Source organism: Plectropomus leopardus, chromosome 12 (assembly GCF_026936395.1).
Source record: "Plectropomus leopardus strain MGB_pleo_1.0 chromosome 12, ASM2693639v1, whole genome shotgun sequence".
In the NCBI taxonomy this organism is placed as follows: domain Eukaryota; kingdom Metazoa; phylum Chordata; class Actinopteri; order Perciformes; family Serranidae; genus Plectropomus; species Plectropomus leopardus.
In genome coordinates this window covers 19,300,532-19,322,478 of record NC_142187.1, presented here as the reverse complement: position 1 = coordinate 19,322,478, position 21,947 = coordinate 19,300,532, and the positions used below count along the sequence as shown (strand labels likewise).

At 39.1% G+C, this 21,947-nt stretch overlaps 2 protein-coding genes across 2 annotated transcripts in view; both read left to right on the top strand.

Annotated features, from left to right (window-relative positions):
* The first annotated feature begins 1,135 nt into the window (after nt 1-1,135).
* On the top strand, nt 1,136-8,341 carry LOC121951254 (multidrug and toxin extrusion protein 1-like). The gene is made up of 15 exons (XM_042497519.2): nt 1,136-1,573; nt 2,387-2,455; nt 2,627-2,775; nt 3,559-3,601; nt 3,690-3,734; nt 3,823-3,920; nt 4,591-4,688; nt 4,793-4,974; nt 5,514-5,622; nt 5,858-5,933; nt 6,219-6,288; nt 6,381-6,513; nt 6,589-6,683; nt 7,224-7,287; nt 7,389-8,341. Exons 1-15 carry the CDS (start codon nt 1,442-1,444, stop codon nt 7,640-7,642), a joined length of 1,617 nt encoding a protein of 538 aa, XP_042353453.2. The 5' UTR covers nt 1,136-1,441; the 3' UTR covers nt 7,643-8,341.
* Nucleotides 8,342-8,751: 410 nt separating this feature from the next.
* Nucleotides 8,752-21,947, top strand: part of ece2a (endothelin converting enzyme 2a) — a 92,524-nt gene continuing 79,328 nt past the window's right edge. The window contains exons 1-2 of the mRNA XM_042496974.2: nt 8,752-9,069; nt 10,022-10,183. Of these exons, the coding sequence (XP_042352908.1) occupies nt 10,027-10,183 (157 nt within the window). The 5' untranslated portion in view covers nt 8,752-9,069; nt 10,022-10,026. The remainder of the gene's footprint in view (nt 9,070-10,021; nt 10,184-21,947) is intronic.

Sequence of the window (21,947 nt, the reverse complement as noted above, 5' to 3'; positions counted from 1 at the left end):
AAATATTTCATTGTGCCCTATGTTACAATACAATGTATTAAACTAGTATGTAAGTTAAAAATATAAATGTGTGTGCAATGCTACAATGAACAAGAGATACACATAAGGAAGAATACATTAAGAATATATACAATGTGTTTCATGTTAAATATGTTAAATCTATTTTCTTACAAATTATGTCCAAAAAGTCAGAAATGGAAAAAGTATTCCAACTTTTTATTTAAGTACAAGTTCCAATACAACATGAAAATACTCCATTAAAAGTCCTACTTTCAAAACCTTGCTTATCTATCAGTACAGAACAACAAAATATACTTCAGGTAAAAGCACTAATCATGCAAAGAAATGGGCCTTGTGTCTGCACATTAGATTAATAGCTCATTAATATGGATGCATCCGTGTTAAAGAAACATATAACTGTTTTGCTGGTCTTGGTGGAGCTTGATTTAATTAACATATATAGCTTACATTTGGTATTTTATGTGCAGTGGTTCCAACCCTTGGTCATCAGTGTGACATTTGAAACAAGAAAAACAAAACATGCTGTCATTCTATTCACATTCATTTCACTCTAATGTTTTCAACATCACAATTCATAGTTAATTCCTGGAAAGAAAGAAAAAAAAGATCAGTGTAGAGTACATTAAAAAAAAGAAAAAAAAAAAAGATCATTTTCCTGAAAAAAGAAAAAAAATAGCAAAAGGACCTCCTACTGAGGTCCAGGCTAAGCCCCCATTATGTCCTCAAACTCTAGAAACTCCCCTGGGCCTCATATTGAGTGTAACTGCTTTAACTGAGTGGCTGGAGAGCATACTGGGCCGTCCCACCTGACAGGTATATCCAGCTCGGCATCACAGCTAAAAGGGGCACAAAATATTTAACCTGCCCAGTCTTCAGTCTTATTTAGACATGGAAGATTTAGGACTAAAATTTATCAAGATAAATGGGATGAACAGTCAGAGTAAAGCAGTTTCTACTGTTATTTCCAAAGTGGCTTTATGTACTTCCTGTGCAAAGTTGCTGAAATGCATCAAGAACTGGATCCCAGTGGAATGCAAAAGGGAAACGGTTCAACTCGTGAAACTAGCGGGACCTGTGGTAAACATGAGATAGAGACACAAGAAAAAATATGCTTTATTTTTTGTGGATTTATTTGTTTTGTGTTGTGTTTATTGTGGTTCTGGTAATTTAGGTTATTCCAGTTTTTGTGTCAGTTTTTACCTCCACACCGGTAAAACATTGAACAGATGTTTTCCCATTTTATCCACATGTATTATGCATTTTGTAAATTATATTTGAGAGAGTTTTTACTGGCTTTTTAAATTCCCTGTTTACTGTCCAATGAATGGAACATTTTTTGATGTGCAAAGTTTTGCAGATGTATTTAACCATCAATTAAATGAATACTTACACAAACCCAATTTCTCTATGGTTAAATTAAATGTGTTTTTTTTCCCCCCTTGTATTTCAGTTCATTTCACAATTGATGATCTTTCTCATCAATTTTGTCAGCGCAGTGTTCTGTGGTCATCTCGGTGAGAACGAGTTTGCAAGTGTGGCGTTGGCAATAGCGGTGAGAAAACAACTCACAACAGCTTTGCTTTCAGCCTTTTTTAGTCACCTTTCTGTGTTTTGTGATCCACTTTTTTATTATTTATTTTTATTATGTTACTCTTTTAGATATTTTTTTTTATCTAAACAGAAACATGTAAACTAATGTTGTAGTTTTTATACTATATGGTGGTTTAATTTAGCCTATGGTATAACAGTGCATTTTATTTCATATTCTTATGATATGTTTTTAAAATCATATGTTTACTGGTCACTACAAGTAACTACCTAAAAATGTCGGGGGTAAAAAATATGAAGAAGCATTAAATTAAAACCTCAAGTCATAAGTGGATTATGAGAAAATGGGCCCCTGCGCACAGACATTTAAAAGGCCCCCTGATCTCTCCTGCATAGGACTGGAAACACACACATCGACTTTGTGGTAATTTTGCCTCTTTTTTGTTGTTGTCATTATGTGCCTCTTTTTGGCTGCTTTGCACATTTTTTAGATATTTTGTGTGTATTATAGGTAATTTGTGAAGTATGTAAGTTCTATGCATTTTTGGATCATTTTGTATTTTCTGTCTTTGTGTCTCCTAGAGGTAATTTTATGGGGGGCTGGGGTAATTTTGTGTCTCTTTTTGGTTGTTTTGCCTCTTTGTAGTAGTTTTGTGTCTCTGTGTAGTCATTTTGTGTCTCTTAGGTTGTTTTATGTTTTGTGTGTGTGTGTGTGTGTGTGTGTGTGTGTGTGTGTGTGTGTGTGTGTGTGTGTGTGTGTGTGTGTGCGTGTGCGTGTGCGTGTGCGTGTGTGTGTGTGTGTGTGTTTTGGATGCAGATCATCAACGTGACTGGTGTTTCAGTTGGAACCGGTTTGGCTTCAGCCTGTGATACCCTCATATCTCAGGTACAATCATGTTCAGTGTTCTCACTTTTCCATTCAAAGCCCGACCCATTACTGTCTTGTCCACAGCGTTATTTTGGATTGTGTTTCTGAGATTCTTTCTAGGTGTGGCAGGCGGCTACTTTCTCACAGCATTCATGTGCACACGTCTGATTTGTGTTCTTTGTCATGTAGACGTATGGGAGTGGAAACCTAAAGCGTGTGGGAGTCATCCTTCAGAGAGGAGTTTTGATCCTGCTCCTGGCCTGTTTCCCCTGCTGGGCTATCCTCATTAACACAGAGCCCATGCTACTCGCTGTCAGACAGAGCCCAGAGGTTGCACGGTCAGCATTCATTCCCCAACAAAAAACATGTAACACAACATGTTAACAGCAGCATGATTACATGACCTGAACATGCCAGGAAGACCTGATATAAAAACAAGGCCCCCCATTTCTCCCACACTGCAGCAGTTAAGCTTCCATCCAATCCTGCTGTCAACCACTTTAGCTTGAGCTTTCAACTATTTTCGCACTTTGTGACCACAAAACAAGCTGTAAATAAAACATAAAGATTTAAACCTATTGATATGGTAAATGCATTAGCAAGCAGTTTCCTCTTTATACAGTCAGTGTATATTAGCAAAATTAGCTTCTGCATCTTACTCCTGCTCGATGTGGTTTCAGTAGCATGACAACCATGTGTCATGTGGAAAAAAATCAGCAGAAAAAAATACACACTCTCTCTTATGAGTTTCAATTAAAAGTAATATGAGCAGAGAAGAATTATTAAGTCAGAAAATTAAAATGCCTGTCTGGAGCTGGCTGACATTTGCCACCATAAAATAGTGGCAATATATGACCGACTAAAAATGCAAAACATCTGAGAGGACTGAAACAACAGTGTTTTAATGCTTATCAATTTAACCTCCAATATATAAGAATGTTTTATTTATTCCTTAAAAAGTTATATACTCTCACTTTATGGCCACACAATGAACCTTTTGCTTTTTGAGGTTTTTTTTTATGCTGAAATAAAAGTAACCTTTACAACACTGTTGTTTTACATATGTGTATTTTTTTTCTAAGTCTCACATATTAAACACATTTTTGTATGTTTGCCCTCAGACTCTCCCAGCTGTATGTCAAGATCTTCATGCCTTCTCTGCCAGTAAGTTTGGTCAACACTTAGATGCAGCACCTGTCCTAAATTCCCATTTGTAAGTTTTATTGACTCCTATTCTCTGTCCTGTCTGCAGGCTGCGTTCATGTACCAGCTGCAGGGGAGGTATCTACAGAACCAGGTGCGGTGCACGTCCACACGCACACACGGACGGCTAAAGATCTGCTATTAATGTCAGCACTGAGATCATGTTGTACTTTAATTGGCAGGGTATCATCTGGCCTCAGGTGGTAACTGGAGTCATTGCAAATGTCCTCAATGCAGTTACCAACTACATACTGCTCTTTGTGATGGACATGGGAGTTGTGTAAGTGTAACCTCCATCATAACAAACTAGAAAAAGAGGTTGATAAGCTAGTGGTGTATATTGTAAAATATAGGTCAAGCAGAAATATTTTAAATTATGTGTCAGCCTTTCATTCATAGTCAGGTTTCACTTATTAAAGGTTATGAGCGTCAGTGAGCCTCCTGTTTAATTTGAAGTGTGTCGTAATCTCAGCCTAGTCACTAGCAGATAATGTTGGCATTGCATGTTTTGGTGAACCACGAAAACGGTACATTTACACGTTTCATAAGTAGACACCTGTTAAGTTGATAACAAATAAACAAAAGTAGTGGTGTTTTAGCGAGTCACTGCTGTGTTTTCAGTGGCTTTTTAGACTGCAAGCATGGCTGTTTGTAGCAACCCCTCAGCAGGGATAGTCCCACAAAAAGTAATTGTTTTTACCAAGACATTCTGCTTTTCCTGCCGAGGTGGTATACTGTAAAACTAGGTATTTTAAGCTCAAACATGATCTTTTCCTAACCATAACTAGGTGGTTTTTATGCCTAAACTCAATAGTATGTTGATGACAGCGTTGTTGAAACGTACATAATGTGCAAATGTAACATATCCATGGTTCATCTATGCAGAAATGTACAACGCCAACTTCTTTTTTTTTTGTTGATTGAGTTGTTTAAATTCTTTTGAACTACAGTGGATCTGCAGCAGCAAATGCTGTCTCACAGTTAGCTTTGGCGCTAACGTTGTTCATTTACATCTACTGGATAGGGTTACACAAGGCAACATGGTCTGGTGAGTTTTCTATTTTATTTATTTTAGAAATTTTAAGTTCTGATCAGATGGATCATTTTTAATCCTGTGCTGATAGTATTGACTTGTTAAACTCTGTCCTCTAGGTTGGTCCCTGGACTGTCTGCAGGAATGGGGTCTGTTCACCCGGGTGGCTGTTCCCAGCATGCTTATGCTCTGTCTGGAGTGGTGGACTTTTGAAATCGGAGGACTGTTGGCTGGTGTGATCAGTGAGGTTGAACTGGGAGCTCAGTCAGTTGTGCATCAGTTGGTCACTATTACATTCATGGTAATGCAGATGTTGTTTGTTTTTATGTAATCAAGACTGCAAATTCTTTTTTAGTTTTCCTATACTAGTCTCTCTAACTGGTCTGGTAAATCAACTGAGCGATAGTTAATTACTTCTCTAATACTAATGCTGTTCCAAACTTCTAACCTACCTATGTTTTCTAAATTAAATATGGTAACATGAGACACTTTTTGCTTCTTTTTAGGGGTCAGGAGTGAAAATTAGTCATCTTCAATGTTTGTTGTCTGACGGTCTCAGAACATCAAAGACAGATTTTTTTTCCCTAATGCAGTTGGTGTTTTTTCCCCAGATGATGCATAGAAATTTAAGTATTCATATGGCTTAAAAAATAGTGAATATAGCTGGGAAAAAAATGGGAAAAAAAATCTTCCTGGACCCACTGAGGTTTAAGCTGAGCCGTGAATGTTTATAATGTCCAGCTCTGTCCATGTCTCTGATAAAGAACTGTCATATTTGCAGTTTAAAATAGTTCCTTTTTAAAATGCAAATAATATTTTGTATCTTTTTCTACACCATAGTTCCCAATGGGATTAGGAGTAGCTGCCAGCGTGCGGGTTGGGAATGCTCTTGGTGCTGGGAACATTGATGAGGCCATTGCATTTGGCAAGGTCTCCGTCATCTGTACATGTAAGAAAAAATATATCCATGCAGACCACTCTCCATCGACAGTAAACTCACAGTTAATTATGCAACATCAAGAAATGCCAGTACCTCACTGAGTCACTGAGGTGGACTAGCGCAGTATAAAAGGCACTCACACTGATTCTACTCATATTAATAATAATATAAAAAACTTTATTTAACACTGTAACATTTGTTTATACTATCACTGGCATCTGTGTTCTTCCAATATTCAATCCAGTTGCAGTCTCGTGCTTTGTTGGAATTATTCTTGGATCGTCTAAGAATGTAATTGGTTACATCTTTACAACAGAAAAGTGAGTATGAATTACTGAAGTGTATTCTTGTATTCATACATTTACTTTCAAAATCTCTGATGTTACTGTAACTTGAGATTGTATAACTCAGTCAGTGATAAGATTTTCCAAAAAAGCCCAAAATGTATAAAGAATTGGCTATTTGTTAGACAGAACATACTAAACCACGGCCAAATTAAGATAGTTAAGACATCAAAAAAGCACGAAAGGGTGAAATTATCCCTGTCTTTGCATAAATTATGTGTTGCATATCTACTAATGTAAATCTTTCTTTGCATTTCTCAGAGAAATTGTTCAGCGGGTTGCTGATGTCATGATCATATTTGGGTTCTTCTATCCTGCTGATGCCATGGCGGTGAGCGAGTTGTTATTATCAGGAGAAATTATAATCATGTGAAAATTAGCGCAGCAGAAAGAGAGCCAGATATCTGTTTTTGATGTGTGCAGGCTGTGACAGGGGGCATTATACGAGGAGTAGGGCAGCCGCGGATCGGGGCAATCTGTAACTTGGTGGGATATTACTGCATCGGCCTTCCTATTGGAGTGTCCCTGATGTTTGCTGCCAAAATGGGCATCCTAGGTGAGGACAGAGGAGCTATTGACGTTGGTATGTCACTTGAAAGTCTTGTTTGAGTGTTTTTTCTTTCTGTTGCAGGACTGTGGTTGGGGCTTTTTGTTTGTGTCACTCTACAGTCCACATTCTTTATCACTTTCTTGTGTAAATTAAATTGGAGAAAGGCTGCTGAAGAGGTGAGTGGCCACACCTTGAAACTGCATGAAATGACAGAAAACTATGAAGATTTTTAGTGTTTTACAGTGACTTGTGCCATATGAAGAACTACACTGTGGTGTGCATTTTATAGCTTAGATTCATATTAGACAAGCAGAGTCTATTTTTTCTTTTCTTTTCTTTTTTTTTTAATGAAGCAAGGCAGGAGAAATCAAGCCTCTGGGGTGGGAAGCAGTCAAAAGGGATTATTGCATTATGACCTTTTACAATTCAGAGCAAGGTTTGGACCCTAACTTCAGTTTTACAAGTTCAAAATTGCTAATATTGTATTGTACTATGCACAATAAGGGATTTTCAGCAGTGTGTGTTCCCTTACATACACTTCACGGTCTTTTCTGCCCTCTACAGTCTCAAGTAGGAAATGACACTGGATGACACCAAATTATCCTGTAACTGTAATTTTTAAGTAGCTGCAGTATAATAGTCAGTGTCCCTGTAGATGCACATTATATATTTTTTGATATGCATTACAAACAGCTGTCATAATTGTGTGTGAGCAGGCGATGTTGAGGGCAGGAGTCCAGCCCACAGAAAAGAAAGATGTGCTGGCGTGGGAAAACAAAAGTAAGTAACTGCTCAGTTCCTTTTTGTTACATGTCCTCCAGAAGCATGCATACTGTGCATAGAATAAACAACTAACTCCACGTCTCTCCCTCTCTGATCAGGACATGCCCACACTGCTCAGAGAGAGTGCCAGGTCACCATTATTTCATCCAGCATCCTGAGCTACGAGGAGTGCAACTCAGACCTGCAGGAGCTCAGTCCGGCCTGTGATGGAGAGACAGCCGGTGCTGCAGTGCCACAGTCTCGGCTGGACAGACAGCTGGTGCTGCGTCGTGGCCTGACCGTGCTGTTCATTGTGCTCACTCTTGCAGCTGGGATATTCACCAGCGAAATGCTTCTCAAACTGCTCAAATGACTAAAACTATACTGAATTCTGGCTGTCTCATTACTGTGTGGTTGCATAAGGTGCTACATCATTTTATGACATGACAAACAAAGAAATATGCTAAAAGTAGGCCTTATCTAACAACAACATTTTGTCCAAGTCTGCACCGTAATATGTTATTTCTTTGTGCTATGTAATCTCCACATTTCATGAATTTAGTTTGATTTGTTGAACCCTTTGAAACTTCAGCATATTGGCTTGAATTCTTTCAAACACATGGAAAGAATGCAGTAAGCAACTTAATTTAAAACTTTAAAAACATTTCCAAAATTATATACACATATACATACATACAAGGATGCATATACAGTGGATAGATAGATATTAAGTTAATTGTCTGATTATTGTTTGTCACCTTACATGCTTAATTGATTCTCAACATTTTCAACATCAATTAATTTCTCTCCACCTACTGAATAAATCGCGACATTACTTCAGCACCAATTATCATACCTATGCACATTTTTTCCTTATTTGTCATATGTTTTGCTGCATAGACATTTTTGTGAAAATCTTTAATATTTTGGCAGATAATAAAATATAGCCTTATTTGTAATATCATTATTCTAATGATGCTTTAATCAGCTTAACTGTAAAATGTCTACAAAAAAAGTGTCTTCTTATTGATGTCCAACAGATGTGCATTTAAAAAAAAAAAAAACAAAAAAAAAAAAACCCAAAACAAAACAAAAATCTCACAGAGATGGTGCTGCATATCTGGTTGGGAAAATACCTATATTCTTAATTGATTCTCAAAACATTTTTAATATCAATTAATTTTCTCTGTGACAACTGAATAAATCGACACATTGCTTCAGCACTATCATGCCCGATGCACATTTTTCCTTATCTGGCACATGTTTTGATGCATTAAAAATGGTTATATTAGTTGACCATAAAATACAGCCAACTAACTAAAAAACAAAAAAAAGTTTCCTTATTCTTTTAAATTATTGTTTTTTTAATTAATAGAAAAGCCATTAGAAAACTAAATTTACAGCATTGTATCTCACCAAGGGTCTGATGAATGCACCTAGGAGTTTTGAGAGATTTTACAAGCAGTATTTGAAAGCAGCACACGTGCAGGGTACGTAAGAGTTAAATCATAGTGTTCCGCCTTCTCCGCTTATTCACCAACAAAAACAAGCAAATGTGTCTCTCGTCAAACTAATAATTCCTCCCAGGACTCTGATCTTTTACATCGGGACTCACTATAGTGCCTCGTTGAGATTTCTGCTGTTGTTTACTCGTCTGCAGGGTCTACAGTAGGATAGTCCTGCTCACGTGTTCTGTCTGTTTGGTGCACTGCAGCTTTAATGCTGTGGACGCTGGGTGGGGAGAACACGTGGATTCACAAACCGGCGTTTTGAGGAGCTGCCGGACTTAGCGAGGAATTGGTAAGTAGCCAGAGAATAGCATGTACTTCAACTCTCATTCTGTAAGGAACTGAATAATAACGTTTGTTTATGTATATGATTAAACTGGTTGCTACAGCTGGCTAGCGGCTACCAGAGCCCTTTATTCTAGTGCACTGATGGATCCAAGTTACACTCATGCGCGCATGCGCCCTGACCTCCATCGGAAAGTCAGTTCTTAACACAACACACTTTAAACACAACACAATTTCAGTGTATTTTTCTATCAATTTGTGTTGAATTCATACCACGTTTAAATGGCTAACGCTTGTGCCAGCCTCCACTAACTTACCACTAAATTCACTTTACATTAACGCTCACTTCAGACGTTAAGCTAACTGGGCAGCGGTTGAAACCAGGTGTTTGTAACGGAGAATAAAAAAAGATACGAAGCCACCAGAGAGAGGGTTTAGCTCCAAGTGATATTTCAGATGAAGAAATGATGGTAATGACACGGAAATGTGATTTCAAGCTACCCAAAGAGCTGCCAGAGGAAAAGCTAGCTACAGGTGTAGCAATACAGCTAACGTTGCAGTTAACGGTAAGCTAACAGTCAGTGCAGTCAATGAGAGACGGAGAAAAACCAGAGGAATGTTACAATTTTTAATATTTATGAAAGGAAGAGTCATTTCTTTTTTTGCAGCTAGTTGAAATGAAGAACACACAGACTTAAACACAAGACGCTGAAACCACAATAAAGTACATAAAACATAGTTAGATCTTTATTTCGAAGATGGTAAATTAACAAAAATAGCAAAAAAACAAGCGTCAGAATTGCCCATAGGACACACACACACACACACACACACACACACGATGGCTCCTGGATCAGGGCTGGTACAATTACAGATTACAGCCACTATCAAGGCAGTTAAAAGTGTTTTTTTTCCTGAAATGGATAATATTTTTATTTTGTCACATTTACATTGCACAGAGAATATGGACCTCCCCGATGACAACTCCAGGTACAAAGACGTTGACTACTGGGATGAAAGATACAAGACGGAGCAGTGTTATGACTGGCTGGGCAGCGTTTCTAAATTCAAGCACCTTCTGGAAAAACATGTCCAGAAAGAAGACTCTATTCTGATACTTGGTAAGTAGTTTTATGTTATTCTGACTGTATTGGACACTAAGTGTTATGATTCAGCATCGCCCTGGACATAATGTCACTACTTTTGCTGTAAACTAGGGGTCTTTCAGTTTGAATCAAGCTGGGGACTCTTTGCAAGTCCAACCTCCTCCCTTTCTTCCCTCTTCCTATAATTTCTGGTGTTAAAGGCACCCAAAAGCGTCAGCCATTTGTGTGTATATATATATATATAAAGTGTTAATATAATATCATCTGTCTGGGTGTGCAGACATCTGTTGCATAAAATATTATTAAATTTACCAAGTAGACACTACCCAGTGGAGCTACTGTCTCTACCACTGTCAAAACAATCCTTTTTCCAGATGCCTGTGACCTGAAAACATTTTTTTCAAAACACATTTCATTTAATAAGAGAAGCCTAAGTTTTTAAATGTTGTCCAACGCCAGCAGCTGTGCAGCAACCTCAAAGAGGATTAAATAAAAAACAGTCTATAATTAGCAAAATTATAATTAAAATTAGGAACTATCTGTTAAAACAAATCTGACATGCCATTGAACATTTTTGTTAGTCGGTAGTAAAGTTTGATGCTCATCCCTGCTCTTCATCATTTAGAGATTTTTTACTGGACAGCTTAAGTGAAAACGCAGTGTAAAAATACTTCTAACAGTGTGCGACAACTTTGTTGATAAATCCATAAAAAGTAATTTGACCAAAAATAGCACAAACACTGCAACTACTACAAGCACAGACAACTTTGTTTAAAATATCATCTGGAATAAGGCAAATTTGACATACCTCAACATGCCGTGAGGTAGTTTGTGTGTGGTAAACAGAGCAAACATTTAAAATATAGGAATCATTCTTCATCTCAAGAGTAGCACATGCGCGAGGTAGAGGTACGGGAGCACCACTTCACAAACAAACCACATGCTGAACTGCATGTTCACAATTTATGACCTTTTGCATTTTAGAAAAGGGAAAAAAAGACATCATCCGCTCACTTCAAAGCAAATGTAACAAGAGAGCCTTCATAGAAATGTAGTGGAGTCAAAAGTACAGTATTTGTCTTTTAAATGTAGTAGAGTCAAAGTATTACATTTCCAAAAAAACGAAAGACAGACAGAAAGAAAAAAAACTAAAGTACAGATACTCAAAAACTGTACTAAAGTGCAGTACTTGAGTAAAAATGTACATTGTTATTGTCCCCCACTTAGCATAACATCTTTGCTCAGCGTACTGTGAGTAGTAGGTTGAGCCTGTTTACACTTCAATAGAATTAAATAGATATTTAATAGAATCTATGTGCTAAAATGGTTACGAACCTTCCCAGGGAGTCCTGTCCAGGACAAAATCCCATGAGCTTTGTATTGAGTGCTTTTTCTTTAGCAAAGTCACACAAAACACACTGTATTTGCTCTGTGAATGACACATAGAAGAGTCGAGTTTGCCGTAGAGACAACGCTTAATTGCTTGCAAGAAAGTTGAATCCCCTGGGCTTTGGAGTGAAATTTCCACATACCTCCACATGATGTCACTGTTCTCCTAAAAATGTAGCCAGTTCTCTTGCGCTGATCTCCACCTGCAGTACCTGATTTTAAATGGCCCTGCAGCTCTGTCAAACATGCAACAAAAACATTCGAAGCATGAACACAGCGTTGTGGCTGCTGAACATAGAGTAGACCTGTATGTGAAGTGGAGCTGGTGGAGGCATTGTCACTATTTGCATCTTCAGTGGTTTCTTCTTGGTTTGGTTTTTATTTCAAGCCAGAGTAAGATTGTATCCGTACATCATTTGTGTGTTAAATTGTTATTAGTCAAGTGCCTTCTACTGTGAGTGTGATGTCATGGACCTGTGTGTTACAGTGGTTCTTATTTTGATTGTTTTATCTATGTAATCGTGATCAGAACACAAAGGCGAAGCTGTTCGATTGGATGTGTTCTCTCCTGACAACATAAAATAAGTTGCATCTTTTAAAAGGACAGATTTTAGACTGTTAAATGTGTTTCCTTGCTGATCATTAGGATGAGTTATATGCACATGTATGTACATTAACATGCCAGCTTTGAAGTCTTTTGTTGTGACTGTTATACCTCCACAGAAGCATAGAGGGCTATGGTGGTCTATTTCTTTCCGAGCCTTGTTTATGCATGCCCGGTGGAGTCGGTGTGTGTGTGTTTGTGTGTGTCAGGGGGTTTGTTGAATTTGTGTCAGTGTGTGTGTGTGTGTGTGTGTGTGTGTGTGTGTGTGTGTGTGTGTGTGTGTGTGTGTGTGTGTGTGTGTGTGTGTGTTTAAAGGGGAGGGGGACTGACGAGGTTGTCAGAAGTTGGGTATTCTTTACCTGAAAAAAACCTCCCTGCGCTCTGCTGCTGTCTAATTTCTGCAAGACTGCAGCGCCAGTACACAGACAATTTTATTATACCTGGAGATCTTTTTTAATTTGGTAGATGATGCTCTGGAGCCCTGCTTGTTTAAAGAACTTGCACATTTCTAGGTGAGAACATTGACAGACAGACAGACACGGATAGTATGCTGCAGCCTCACTTTTTCAATGTGCGTCACAGGCACACCTACAGCAGAGGCGTGAGTGGGCTCAGGGACTCTGGAGTCTGATATATAAAATATCTTCTCTTGCTTCTCTCCTGCGTTACACTGCAGCAGGCTACACTAGGGCAGACCACTTTCTGCACGCTGATTTAAACCCAAAGGAGAGCCATTATATCGCTTGAGAGCGCTCATCTTGGAGGGCATCTCTTTTTCTATCTCTCTATCTCTCTCCTCTCGCCAAATCACAGAATCACACGTTTCTGTCACCAGCACGTGTTGCCGTCTTCCTCAGCAGCTCACATGCACTGATAAGCAGCTATATAGGGAAGCCTACTGTAAAGATGTGTCAAAGCCTCACGTGTTGTATAGACACGAAGAGCTCTTAAAAGCACTTGGATATCGCCACGCTTGGACAAATACGCCTGCCACAGTTGCACACATTTCCCTGCTACTCTCACTTGTCAGTTGTGCAAATCCAGAGGGACTATTGTCTCGTATAAAATGACACAATAAATTACCATCACTATAAGGAGAACAGGGCATAATTTTGCAGGGAGAAGGGAAAACGTAAAGAAAGACTTGAGGCGCCACTGTGCTGTTTGCCCGTGTGATAAGTGGATAAAGGGAAGGGAGATGGAAGGGAGGTAAATAACTAATAAGGTTTGGGCCACTCAGCTGTCTCAGATGGAGGTCATTTCTATTAAGATAATCTTTATGGCACAGAGAGAAAGATTTGAGGGAGGGAGGGATGCATAGATGAGGAGCACTTTGCTGCATGCTGATGCTAATGTCGTTCTTTTTCCTTAATTTATTCATGTATTTTCTTACTCTGTTTCAGTCTTTATCGTCTGTTTATGAGAACAGTTTCATACATGTATTTTGCTGACGCTATCTCAGCCTTTGTGCACCTGTTTATCTCCCCACCCCACTTCTTTCCTCCTGATTTTCTAAATCTGGAGGGACTGGCTGCACCATCACACCGGTTTTGCTCCCCACCTCCTCAATAACCCACTTCTGCCTTTCTGTATTCTTCTGTCTTTGACATGAAATCCTACTCAGCAATATCAGTCCTCGCATCTAGACCACAATGACATACAGTCCTGCCCCTGTGTGTCAACTGATTTGTAATTATATGAAATAAAACTAGATAATGTTAGCAGGGCTGGATCAATTTAGTGTCCTAGGCAAGCTTACCATGTGCTCAACAAATCACCTGACCAAAACCAACAATGGATTAAAAGTGTTGCTCCTGTATCCAAAGCCAAATATAGCATATTCTTTGTTGTCCGAAAAAACATAATTGGGCCACACAGTTGCACATACTCAAAATTGAAAGCATCTTTTTTTGTCCCTTACAGGGACATTAGTTTGCAGTCAAGATTTATACAAAACACTGACTGACAACAACAAACAACAGGGCATGTATTACCTCTGTAGGAGGTTCTACAGCACCCCGGTCAAAGTACAAGTAAACAACCTATCTAAACAATCTGTGGGCATTACAGTTTATTTCGACACAGTCCCACATACATCATAAAGCTGCTAAAAACTTGCCAGTGCATGAAAGCTGTACAGGAAAAATAGTCCCCAATGAGTTATAAAAACTACAGTGCCCAACTATTTTAGGCAATTATTAGTTATATTAATAACTAATAATTGCCTTAAATATATCTTTTTTGGGGGCTTTTTTTTAGCAAAAATGTTTTTCTATTTGTGACCTTAAATTTGTCTGAAAACATAATTGTCTCTTTTCTGCAGAATTGTAGCCACTCTCATCTTGTCTACCAAGGGCTGTCCACAAACGATAATGATACCGATAACGATGTCAGCATCCACGCTATTGAACAATATTTTTGTTAACAGTGGCACCAAGCTTCAGCTGTGGCACCCTGTAAATTCGAATGATTTTGCCTGGCCATCAGTGTTTCTGTCATTCATCAATCAGAAATCAGATATGTATTTGATCCCCAGGGGGAAATTTTAATTTTTTACAGTCACTCTGATGAAAAGCATAGAAAATTATAAGAAGGTAGAAATAAGAAGTTTGAAAATAAGAAGTATGTAATATATAACAACAATATATGTGTATTATGCTCCAATGTTTACACTAATATGTCAAATGTTTAGATGATACAATATGTATAATGTTTTAAGTATGGAAAGTGTGTAAAAAAAAATATAAAAAATATGTGAAAAATACTACATAACAATATGTAAAACTAGTGGGAGGCCCTCAAACTTGTTCTATCACAATTTTAATTTTTTTCATACCTGCATTTACTCTCTCTCTCTCTCTCTCTCTCTCTCTCTCTCTCTCTCTCTATATCTATATATATATATATATATATATATATATATATGAAAACACTTGGTAACCATGTTTTTTTTTTATTAGATACAGTATTGATCCTCTGGTCCCTTGTGATTAACAAGGTGGTGAAATCGTTCATAATAGCATATCCTGTTTATAGGCTGCTCTGCCCACTCACACACCCACTTCAACCACACAATGACACGAGGTCAGTGTTGTTTCTGCTTTAAAATGATGCAGAAAGTTGCTTATTTAGAGCTCAGTAACATTTCTTGGAATAATGATACAGAAAACCAGAAGTAGAAATATACTACTTGTGTTGGTAATTTACATAAATACTGTAGGGTGATGGCTTATCAATCAGCCGATGATTATGAAACAGGACTGTGTGAAACTGAAAAGCCACAGGCACACTCCAGTATTCAAATGGAACGTAAACTCCAGCATTGATAATAATGGATTATTATTATTAAAGCACTGTGCGTCTCATACGGTCTCTTAATGTGACATAACAATGCTCATTACTGGCTGGGCTGACTAAAGGCCTGGGGTGGTGTGTGTCACAGCATTGCATTGCGTCAAGCAGTCCCTGACCCTCCACCTGACCTGTGTGTCTGTTAGCAACATTACCCAGCATTAGTGATGATCAGCTCACACACGGTCCAGTTCCTGCCTGCCACAGAGCCACGGCTCCTTCTTTTATGGTTTGCTCCGGGCTGCTGCCAGTGATGTAATGACCCCACATCTCCCAGTGGTCAGCGCTCCTTGTTCCCGAAGGCGAGGGGTGATGATGTAATGGCTCTGCTCTCCAGCAGTGAGTGGGGCTGAGATATGTGTGAGGTGGTATCCAGGGACTATCTTCCTACCATGTTCTCTATATGTTAACATCAGGTCACCAGGTAGAGGGGTATGATGCAAAACCAGCACAGTCAGACTTAAAACACCTACCTATCATGGACCACAGGGCTACTCGTGTGTAGGTGAGTTATAGCATCAGTGCTGACATTTCAGCATCTGAAGTCCTTAACAAACAATTGGTTATTCGGGTGAATAACTACTCAGTCTTTCTCAGAACAAGACACATACACATAAATAATGCTCTGTACAGTCTATGTATGTCCAGTTTTTTTTTCTTTAATTAACAACTGATGGCAATATCTGTAGGCTTTGTTAAAGGTACAGTTCAGCTCCAAATCAAAAATACATATTTTTCCTCTTACTCATAGTGCTATTTATCAGTCTAGATTGTTTTTGTGCGAGTTGCTGAGTGTTGGAGATATCAACTGTATATGTCTGACTTCTCTTGAATATAATAGAACTAGATGGCACTCGGCTTGTGGTGCTCAAAGCACCAAAAAATACATTCAGTACACTCAAGATAATCCACAGACCTTGTTTGTGAGCAGTTTCGTGTAGAAACTATATTCTCTCAGCCTCCCTCTTTGTGATGATATAGTTGGCAGATGTAGTTTGGTAGAAAGAAAGTGAAACTACATGAAACTGCAGACAACATGGTCTGTGAATTTTGAGTAACTGGGTCATTATCTTAAGTTTTTGGTGCTTTGAACACTGTGCAACTCACACCAAAACCAGCTAGATAGATAATTAGCACTCACTGTAAAATCTCGCATATTAATTTTACTTGAAAAAATCTAGGAAAAACTAATTGCCTTGGTAATTGTAAGTAGGTATAGCTATTAGTCTTCATTTTTGTAGGTAATTCCACTTGTCTTCTTTAAGTTGTAACAACTTCACAAAATGAAGTAAATACAGGTAAATTTTGAAGAATCATAACAATAAGATATAAAGTAAATATAAATTAAGATTAATAATTATATTTACTTTTTTCCAAGGCAGTTGGTTTCCAACTTTATAGATTTTACAGTGCTGCAGGCAAGAGGTAAACGGTGTGTTTTTGAATTTGGGGTGAACTGTCCCTTGGTTGAGTAAAGTTATAGGTTTGCTGCATAGGTGAGACTTTTAGCCTGCATATGAATGGCTGTTTAAATGCTGCCTGCTGGTTTTGTGTTTTGTAGTCTTTCTTTGTATGTTTGAATGTATGCATTTTATATTTTATGCTGCACATTTAAGCTGAAACAATTAGTCAATTATTGTTCAGTCAATTAACAGAAAATGAATATGCAGCAATAATTATGATAAATATGATAATTTGTTTCAGTCATTATTCAAGCAAAAATGTCAAACATTTGCCAGTACCAGACTTTCAAATGTGAAGATGCTGCTGCTTCTTGTATTTTATAGTAATAGTAGCTTGAAGATAAATACAAAAATCTTGCGCAGTGCCCTCTTGCTAGCTTTTTCCAGAGCTTTCAGCTGCATCTCATGTCTTCTTCAGCAGATGATGTATGAGCAAAGTTTTGCATCTCTTATGGGCATTGTCCACTATCACTGTTTTAAAAAAATAATGCATACAATTGATCAGTATCGAGTGATGCAGGGATTGCAGTTTTGTTGGCCAAACCAGAAGTTAGCATCGCTGTGGTTCCCTCACAAAAAGCCAATAAGATTGCAGCAAACAAATGTTTATGATACTTTCAGGTTCTGTTAAACAAAATAATCTTCACAAATAAACACTACTTTTATGATTTTTAAAGGGTAAATGCTATTGCCAGAAGTAAAAAGCTAACGTTAGGCTATAAATGAACAATGGTTGTATGATTTATTGCGCCGCCATAACAAGGCTATAAAACCATGTTTGGAGTGGAGTTTGGAGTCATTTAGCCACTTGTTGGCAACCGCCTTTATTAAAACGCATAAAGGCTTCAAACTTTACAAGTCGGGTATTTACTGACATATTTTATGTCGTAGAAAAAAATGTTGAAAAAAAAGCTGGTGTTAACCAAAGACCTTATTTCAGACATCTTACCAAAAACCCATTCAAGAACCCACTAGCTCTGAGATGAGGGAACCAAGTGTGCAAAAATGCTAACTTTCCAGGTTTTGGGACATTGTAATCAGCAGATTAAGTTATAATGAAAATCCTTTTAAGTGCAGCCCCATTGTACATGTTATAGACTTATAGGGTATGTTTTACCCTCCCTAAATGTCCTTCATTGCTGCCTCTATTTAGCTCACCCACTGACATCATTGTCCTGCCACTTTGTGGGTTGCTGCAGCTCCTGAGGCTGATGCAAGTGGTGTTTATTGGCAGAGGAATAGTGAAAGACCATGACTGTTCAGTCAGCTGCTGTGTAACTATGTATGGCCCAGTGCCTTGACTACAATGACATTATGCCTTTTATAAAGAACATTACCGCATGCTAGCAACAATGCAAACTCTTCCCTCCGTCACCCTCTCTGCCTCTTACACGGCCCATCATGCTCATTCATTCCTTCCTCTTCTCTTTTCCCTTCACCTCTGTCACACGCTCCTATCACCTCCTCACGTTCTCTCCTCTCTTTTTTCCCTGTCAACCATTGCTTCACTTATACCTCCCCTGCCCTCCTCTTTGCCTGCTTGTCAGTATTTGGTATCAAAGACGTCCACTTGTGTGCCCGGAGTCAGTCCGGCTATATATAGCAGGAGCGGAGGTGTTTACAACAGTGTTGAGATCTGTGGGAGCTGCACTTTTCACAGGAGAGTCCAAATAACTGTTGGTGGGCTATTATGTTGAGCTATGGCTCATTCAGAAATTGGCATCCCAGTAGAGACTTGAGCACTTCTTGAGTAGCTGTCAGCCAGTGTTGCTATTTGATCTTTTTTATATTCTGTAGTATAATATTCCAGTATTAGATGTGTTTGATATGTAATATACATAATTATTAATGTAGATGTAACTTTGCTGCTGAGAAAACATAAAATCCTCTTAACTTATGCTTTTATGTTTGTGTACTTGTCTGTGCACAGGGTAGAAGATAAACCATGTACATAAGAAAGGATTCCCATGGTCATGGAAAACCTGGAGAAGGCAGGGAATGTCACTTTTTCCAGACCTGGAAAAGTCATAAAGTCTTCAGCGAACAACCTTCCGAGAACAGCAAATTTAATTTCTGTAGCTGTCGACATAACGTAGTTATAATTTGCTTTGATGTGTCAAATTTTGTTTACTGTCATGCATTCCTTCATTTTCTCCCCGCATTTGTCTCTCCCTCCATGTATGCCAGCTATCTGAATTCACGTTTGAATAGAAATGGAATCTGGTATGTTTAAAAACAGCCGGGCAAGTGGGAAAAGAAGAAAGAAATCATTATGAATCCTTGAAAAGTCATGGAAAAGGTTTGAAATTGTATCCCTGAAAATGTGTGAGAACCCTGTGAAAAAAGTGTACTATTTGTTTGTATGCAGTAGTCTTCAAACTGGTGGAACATATAGGCTGAGCAGGAGGCTTGTATTTCAGTGTTAACAGGGAGATCTGAGGTGACAGTCCTCTCACATCCCTTTTCTCCGCAGTGTTAGGAATGCACACACGTGCACACGCACACACACTGGCACGAATTGCTGATTGGATGGAAAGTCACTGGCAACACAGAGCATGGGGGGAGAGTGAGAGAGATTTGAAGTAAGGAGTTATTTCTCAGCAGCTGTCAGAAGATCCAGCTGATATCAGATATGCTGCTGCTCATGGGAAGTTCGTACCTCATTTCTAAACTCGAGTTTCCACATTTTTCCATGTGACCTTTCCTTCTTTTTTCCTTATTGGCATCTCTCCTGCTTTTTCCCTCACCCCTCTCCTCCTTCATCTCTGTACTTCTCCATCCATTTTCCACTTATCCTCCCCTCTATTATCCCCTTCTATCTCTCATGTCTCTCACTCTCCCCACAGGCAAGCACATGCATGCACACACCTCCTCCTCGCACTTACTGCAAAGAACAGGCACCTTTCAGAGGAATAAAGAACCAAGAGACAGGCCTCAGCCATTTCGCGCTTGCCCTTCCTTCTATTGATTGCAGCCCTTCCTTCCTGTGGCGGCTGGAGGCGGAGCACGCCTGATCAGATAGGCTTGTATCAGCTCTGTCCTCCCCTGTCACTGCCCCAGTTTGTGCTGGCAGTTGTCATCCAGCTTATTCCCAGTGGCATTTAAGGAGTAATGTGGTTTAATGTATTTAACAGTGGCCTAATTCTGAAGGGACTGCATGGTCTCCGAGGCTCTGATAAGTTTATGTTTTAATAAGACTGATGTCGCAGTTATGCATTGATGGTACTGAAGGATTTGCATGTTGGGTAATTATGACCAGCAGCAATGAGGTAGTAATTAGGCACTGGCGGTATTACGATATAACAGTGTATTTAGAAGTTCAGACGGTGAGATTTTTAATACCGTCAATGATATGGACCATCGTCTTTCTATTAACTTAATACTGGAGAGGCTGTATTGAGGATGTTTTGCATGCAGTGCACATCACATGCCGTGGGGGTTATGCCCGGGCCACACTGCGTGCATGAGCAGTGTATGTTCATATTTGCAGCACTGGTTTTTGCTGCGCTGCTGCAGAGCTGCCTACTGTAATAACTGCTGTATTTCCACAATTAAAAGCACATACTCACTCATTAATGAAGCTGTGCAAGCTACTGCATTGACAACAACACGGCCCTGCAAATGTTTCACAGTGATATGCCGTGTTTCAACAACTGAAGCGATCCTGTCAACAGAAAAATTGTCAGAAGGCTTTTATTTTAAAACCGAAACAGTAAAATTTGAGCAAAACAAAATAAATTTGTAATATAATATCAGGAGACCATTTTTACTGTCTTTTTTTGGCTGAAAACCACATGTGCATGCAGACAAACTCAGTGAGACTCTGTTTCTCTAGATGTCCCGCAGCTGAGCAGCGCTGCCGTCAATGTGGCTGCTCTAACCTGGTAACATTTTTAACTTTCATTATCTGTTTAATAAGCAAAATGGGTGTGAAAAGAATATTACCTTTTGTTGACATCGTATGAGTGTATTGTTTATTGAGAGGGCTGAAGATGGCAAAACAGCTTGCAGAGCATCACAAACTTGCAAGTCAGCAGTGCCAGTGCACTGATACCATCATATACCATATACCCCGGTGAAATTCCAGGAAGGTATGAAAGGATGAAAAAATAGGCGTTATCTATTTTTTCCATGCCCAGTGGTTATATCGTGTTTTGGGATTAAACAAGGTAATGCAGAGATAAATGGAGCTGCTCCACCAACGAAAGCAGCAGAGGTTGTTTAGTCTGCAGTGTCCTTTGGCTTCAGTCAGAGGAAAGCCACACACACACACATTTATATACTGTCCCTGGACACAAAGTTTTGCACATATCTGCACTGTCTGTCTTTGATGTGCAGAAACATCTGCAGCAGATACAAAACTGCAGCAGATGAGGTGTGTTGTGTGAATGGAGGGTGGGTTGAGTGAATGAATGAATGACATAAAGAGGAACAGAGGAGGTGGAGGAGGTCTTACTTTAAAGCAGATGGATTCTTACACCCCCATCCTCTCCCCCTCTTTTCTCTCTCCTCCCGTACCCTCCCCTCTTCTCAGCATCCCGATTGGCTGTTTTCAGTTTTCAGGGAGCCCTCACCATGCAGCAGTCAGTAAGTCAGTAGGGGCAACCCCTCCCTCCCTCCAACCCGCCCTCTCGTCCCCCCCTCCTCCTTCCTACTTTTTTGCCGCTGTAAGGAGTGGTGCTGTTTATGAATGAGCCTCAGAGCCGCAGAATGTGAATGAAAAATAAGAGAGGGAGCGAGCAGATAGGGGTGCAAGCTGAATGAAATGCAGCAAAGCAGGGGAGAAAAATGGTGGAAGGATGCTGAATGAAAACCACAGTGGGGGGTGATGGAAATGAGGAGAATGTGGAATTTTATTGGAGCGATAACCTCGCATCAATTGCTGTGTCCTTTTAGAGCAATCATCCTGTGTGTGTGTGTGTGTGTGTGTGTGTGTGTGTGTGTGTGTGTGTGTGTGTGTGTGTGTGTGTGT

Bases quoted from the DNA above. Each gene is read 5' to 3' on its own strand.
- LOC121951254 (XM_042497519.2), top strand. From the start codon at position 1,442: ATGTGTTTTTTTTCCCCCCTTGTATTTCAGTTCATTTCACAATTGATG. The intron at 2,456-2,626 runs GTACAATCATGT...TTTGTCATGTAG, and splicing joins GTGATACCCTCATATCTCAG to ACGTATGGGAGTGGAAACCT. The intron at 6,514-6,588 runs GTGAGGACAGAG...TTTCTGTTGCAG, and splicing joins TGCCAAAATGGGCATCCTAG to GACTGTGGTTGGGGCTTTTT.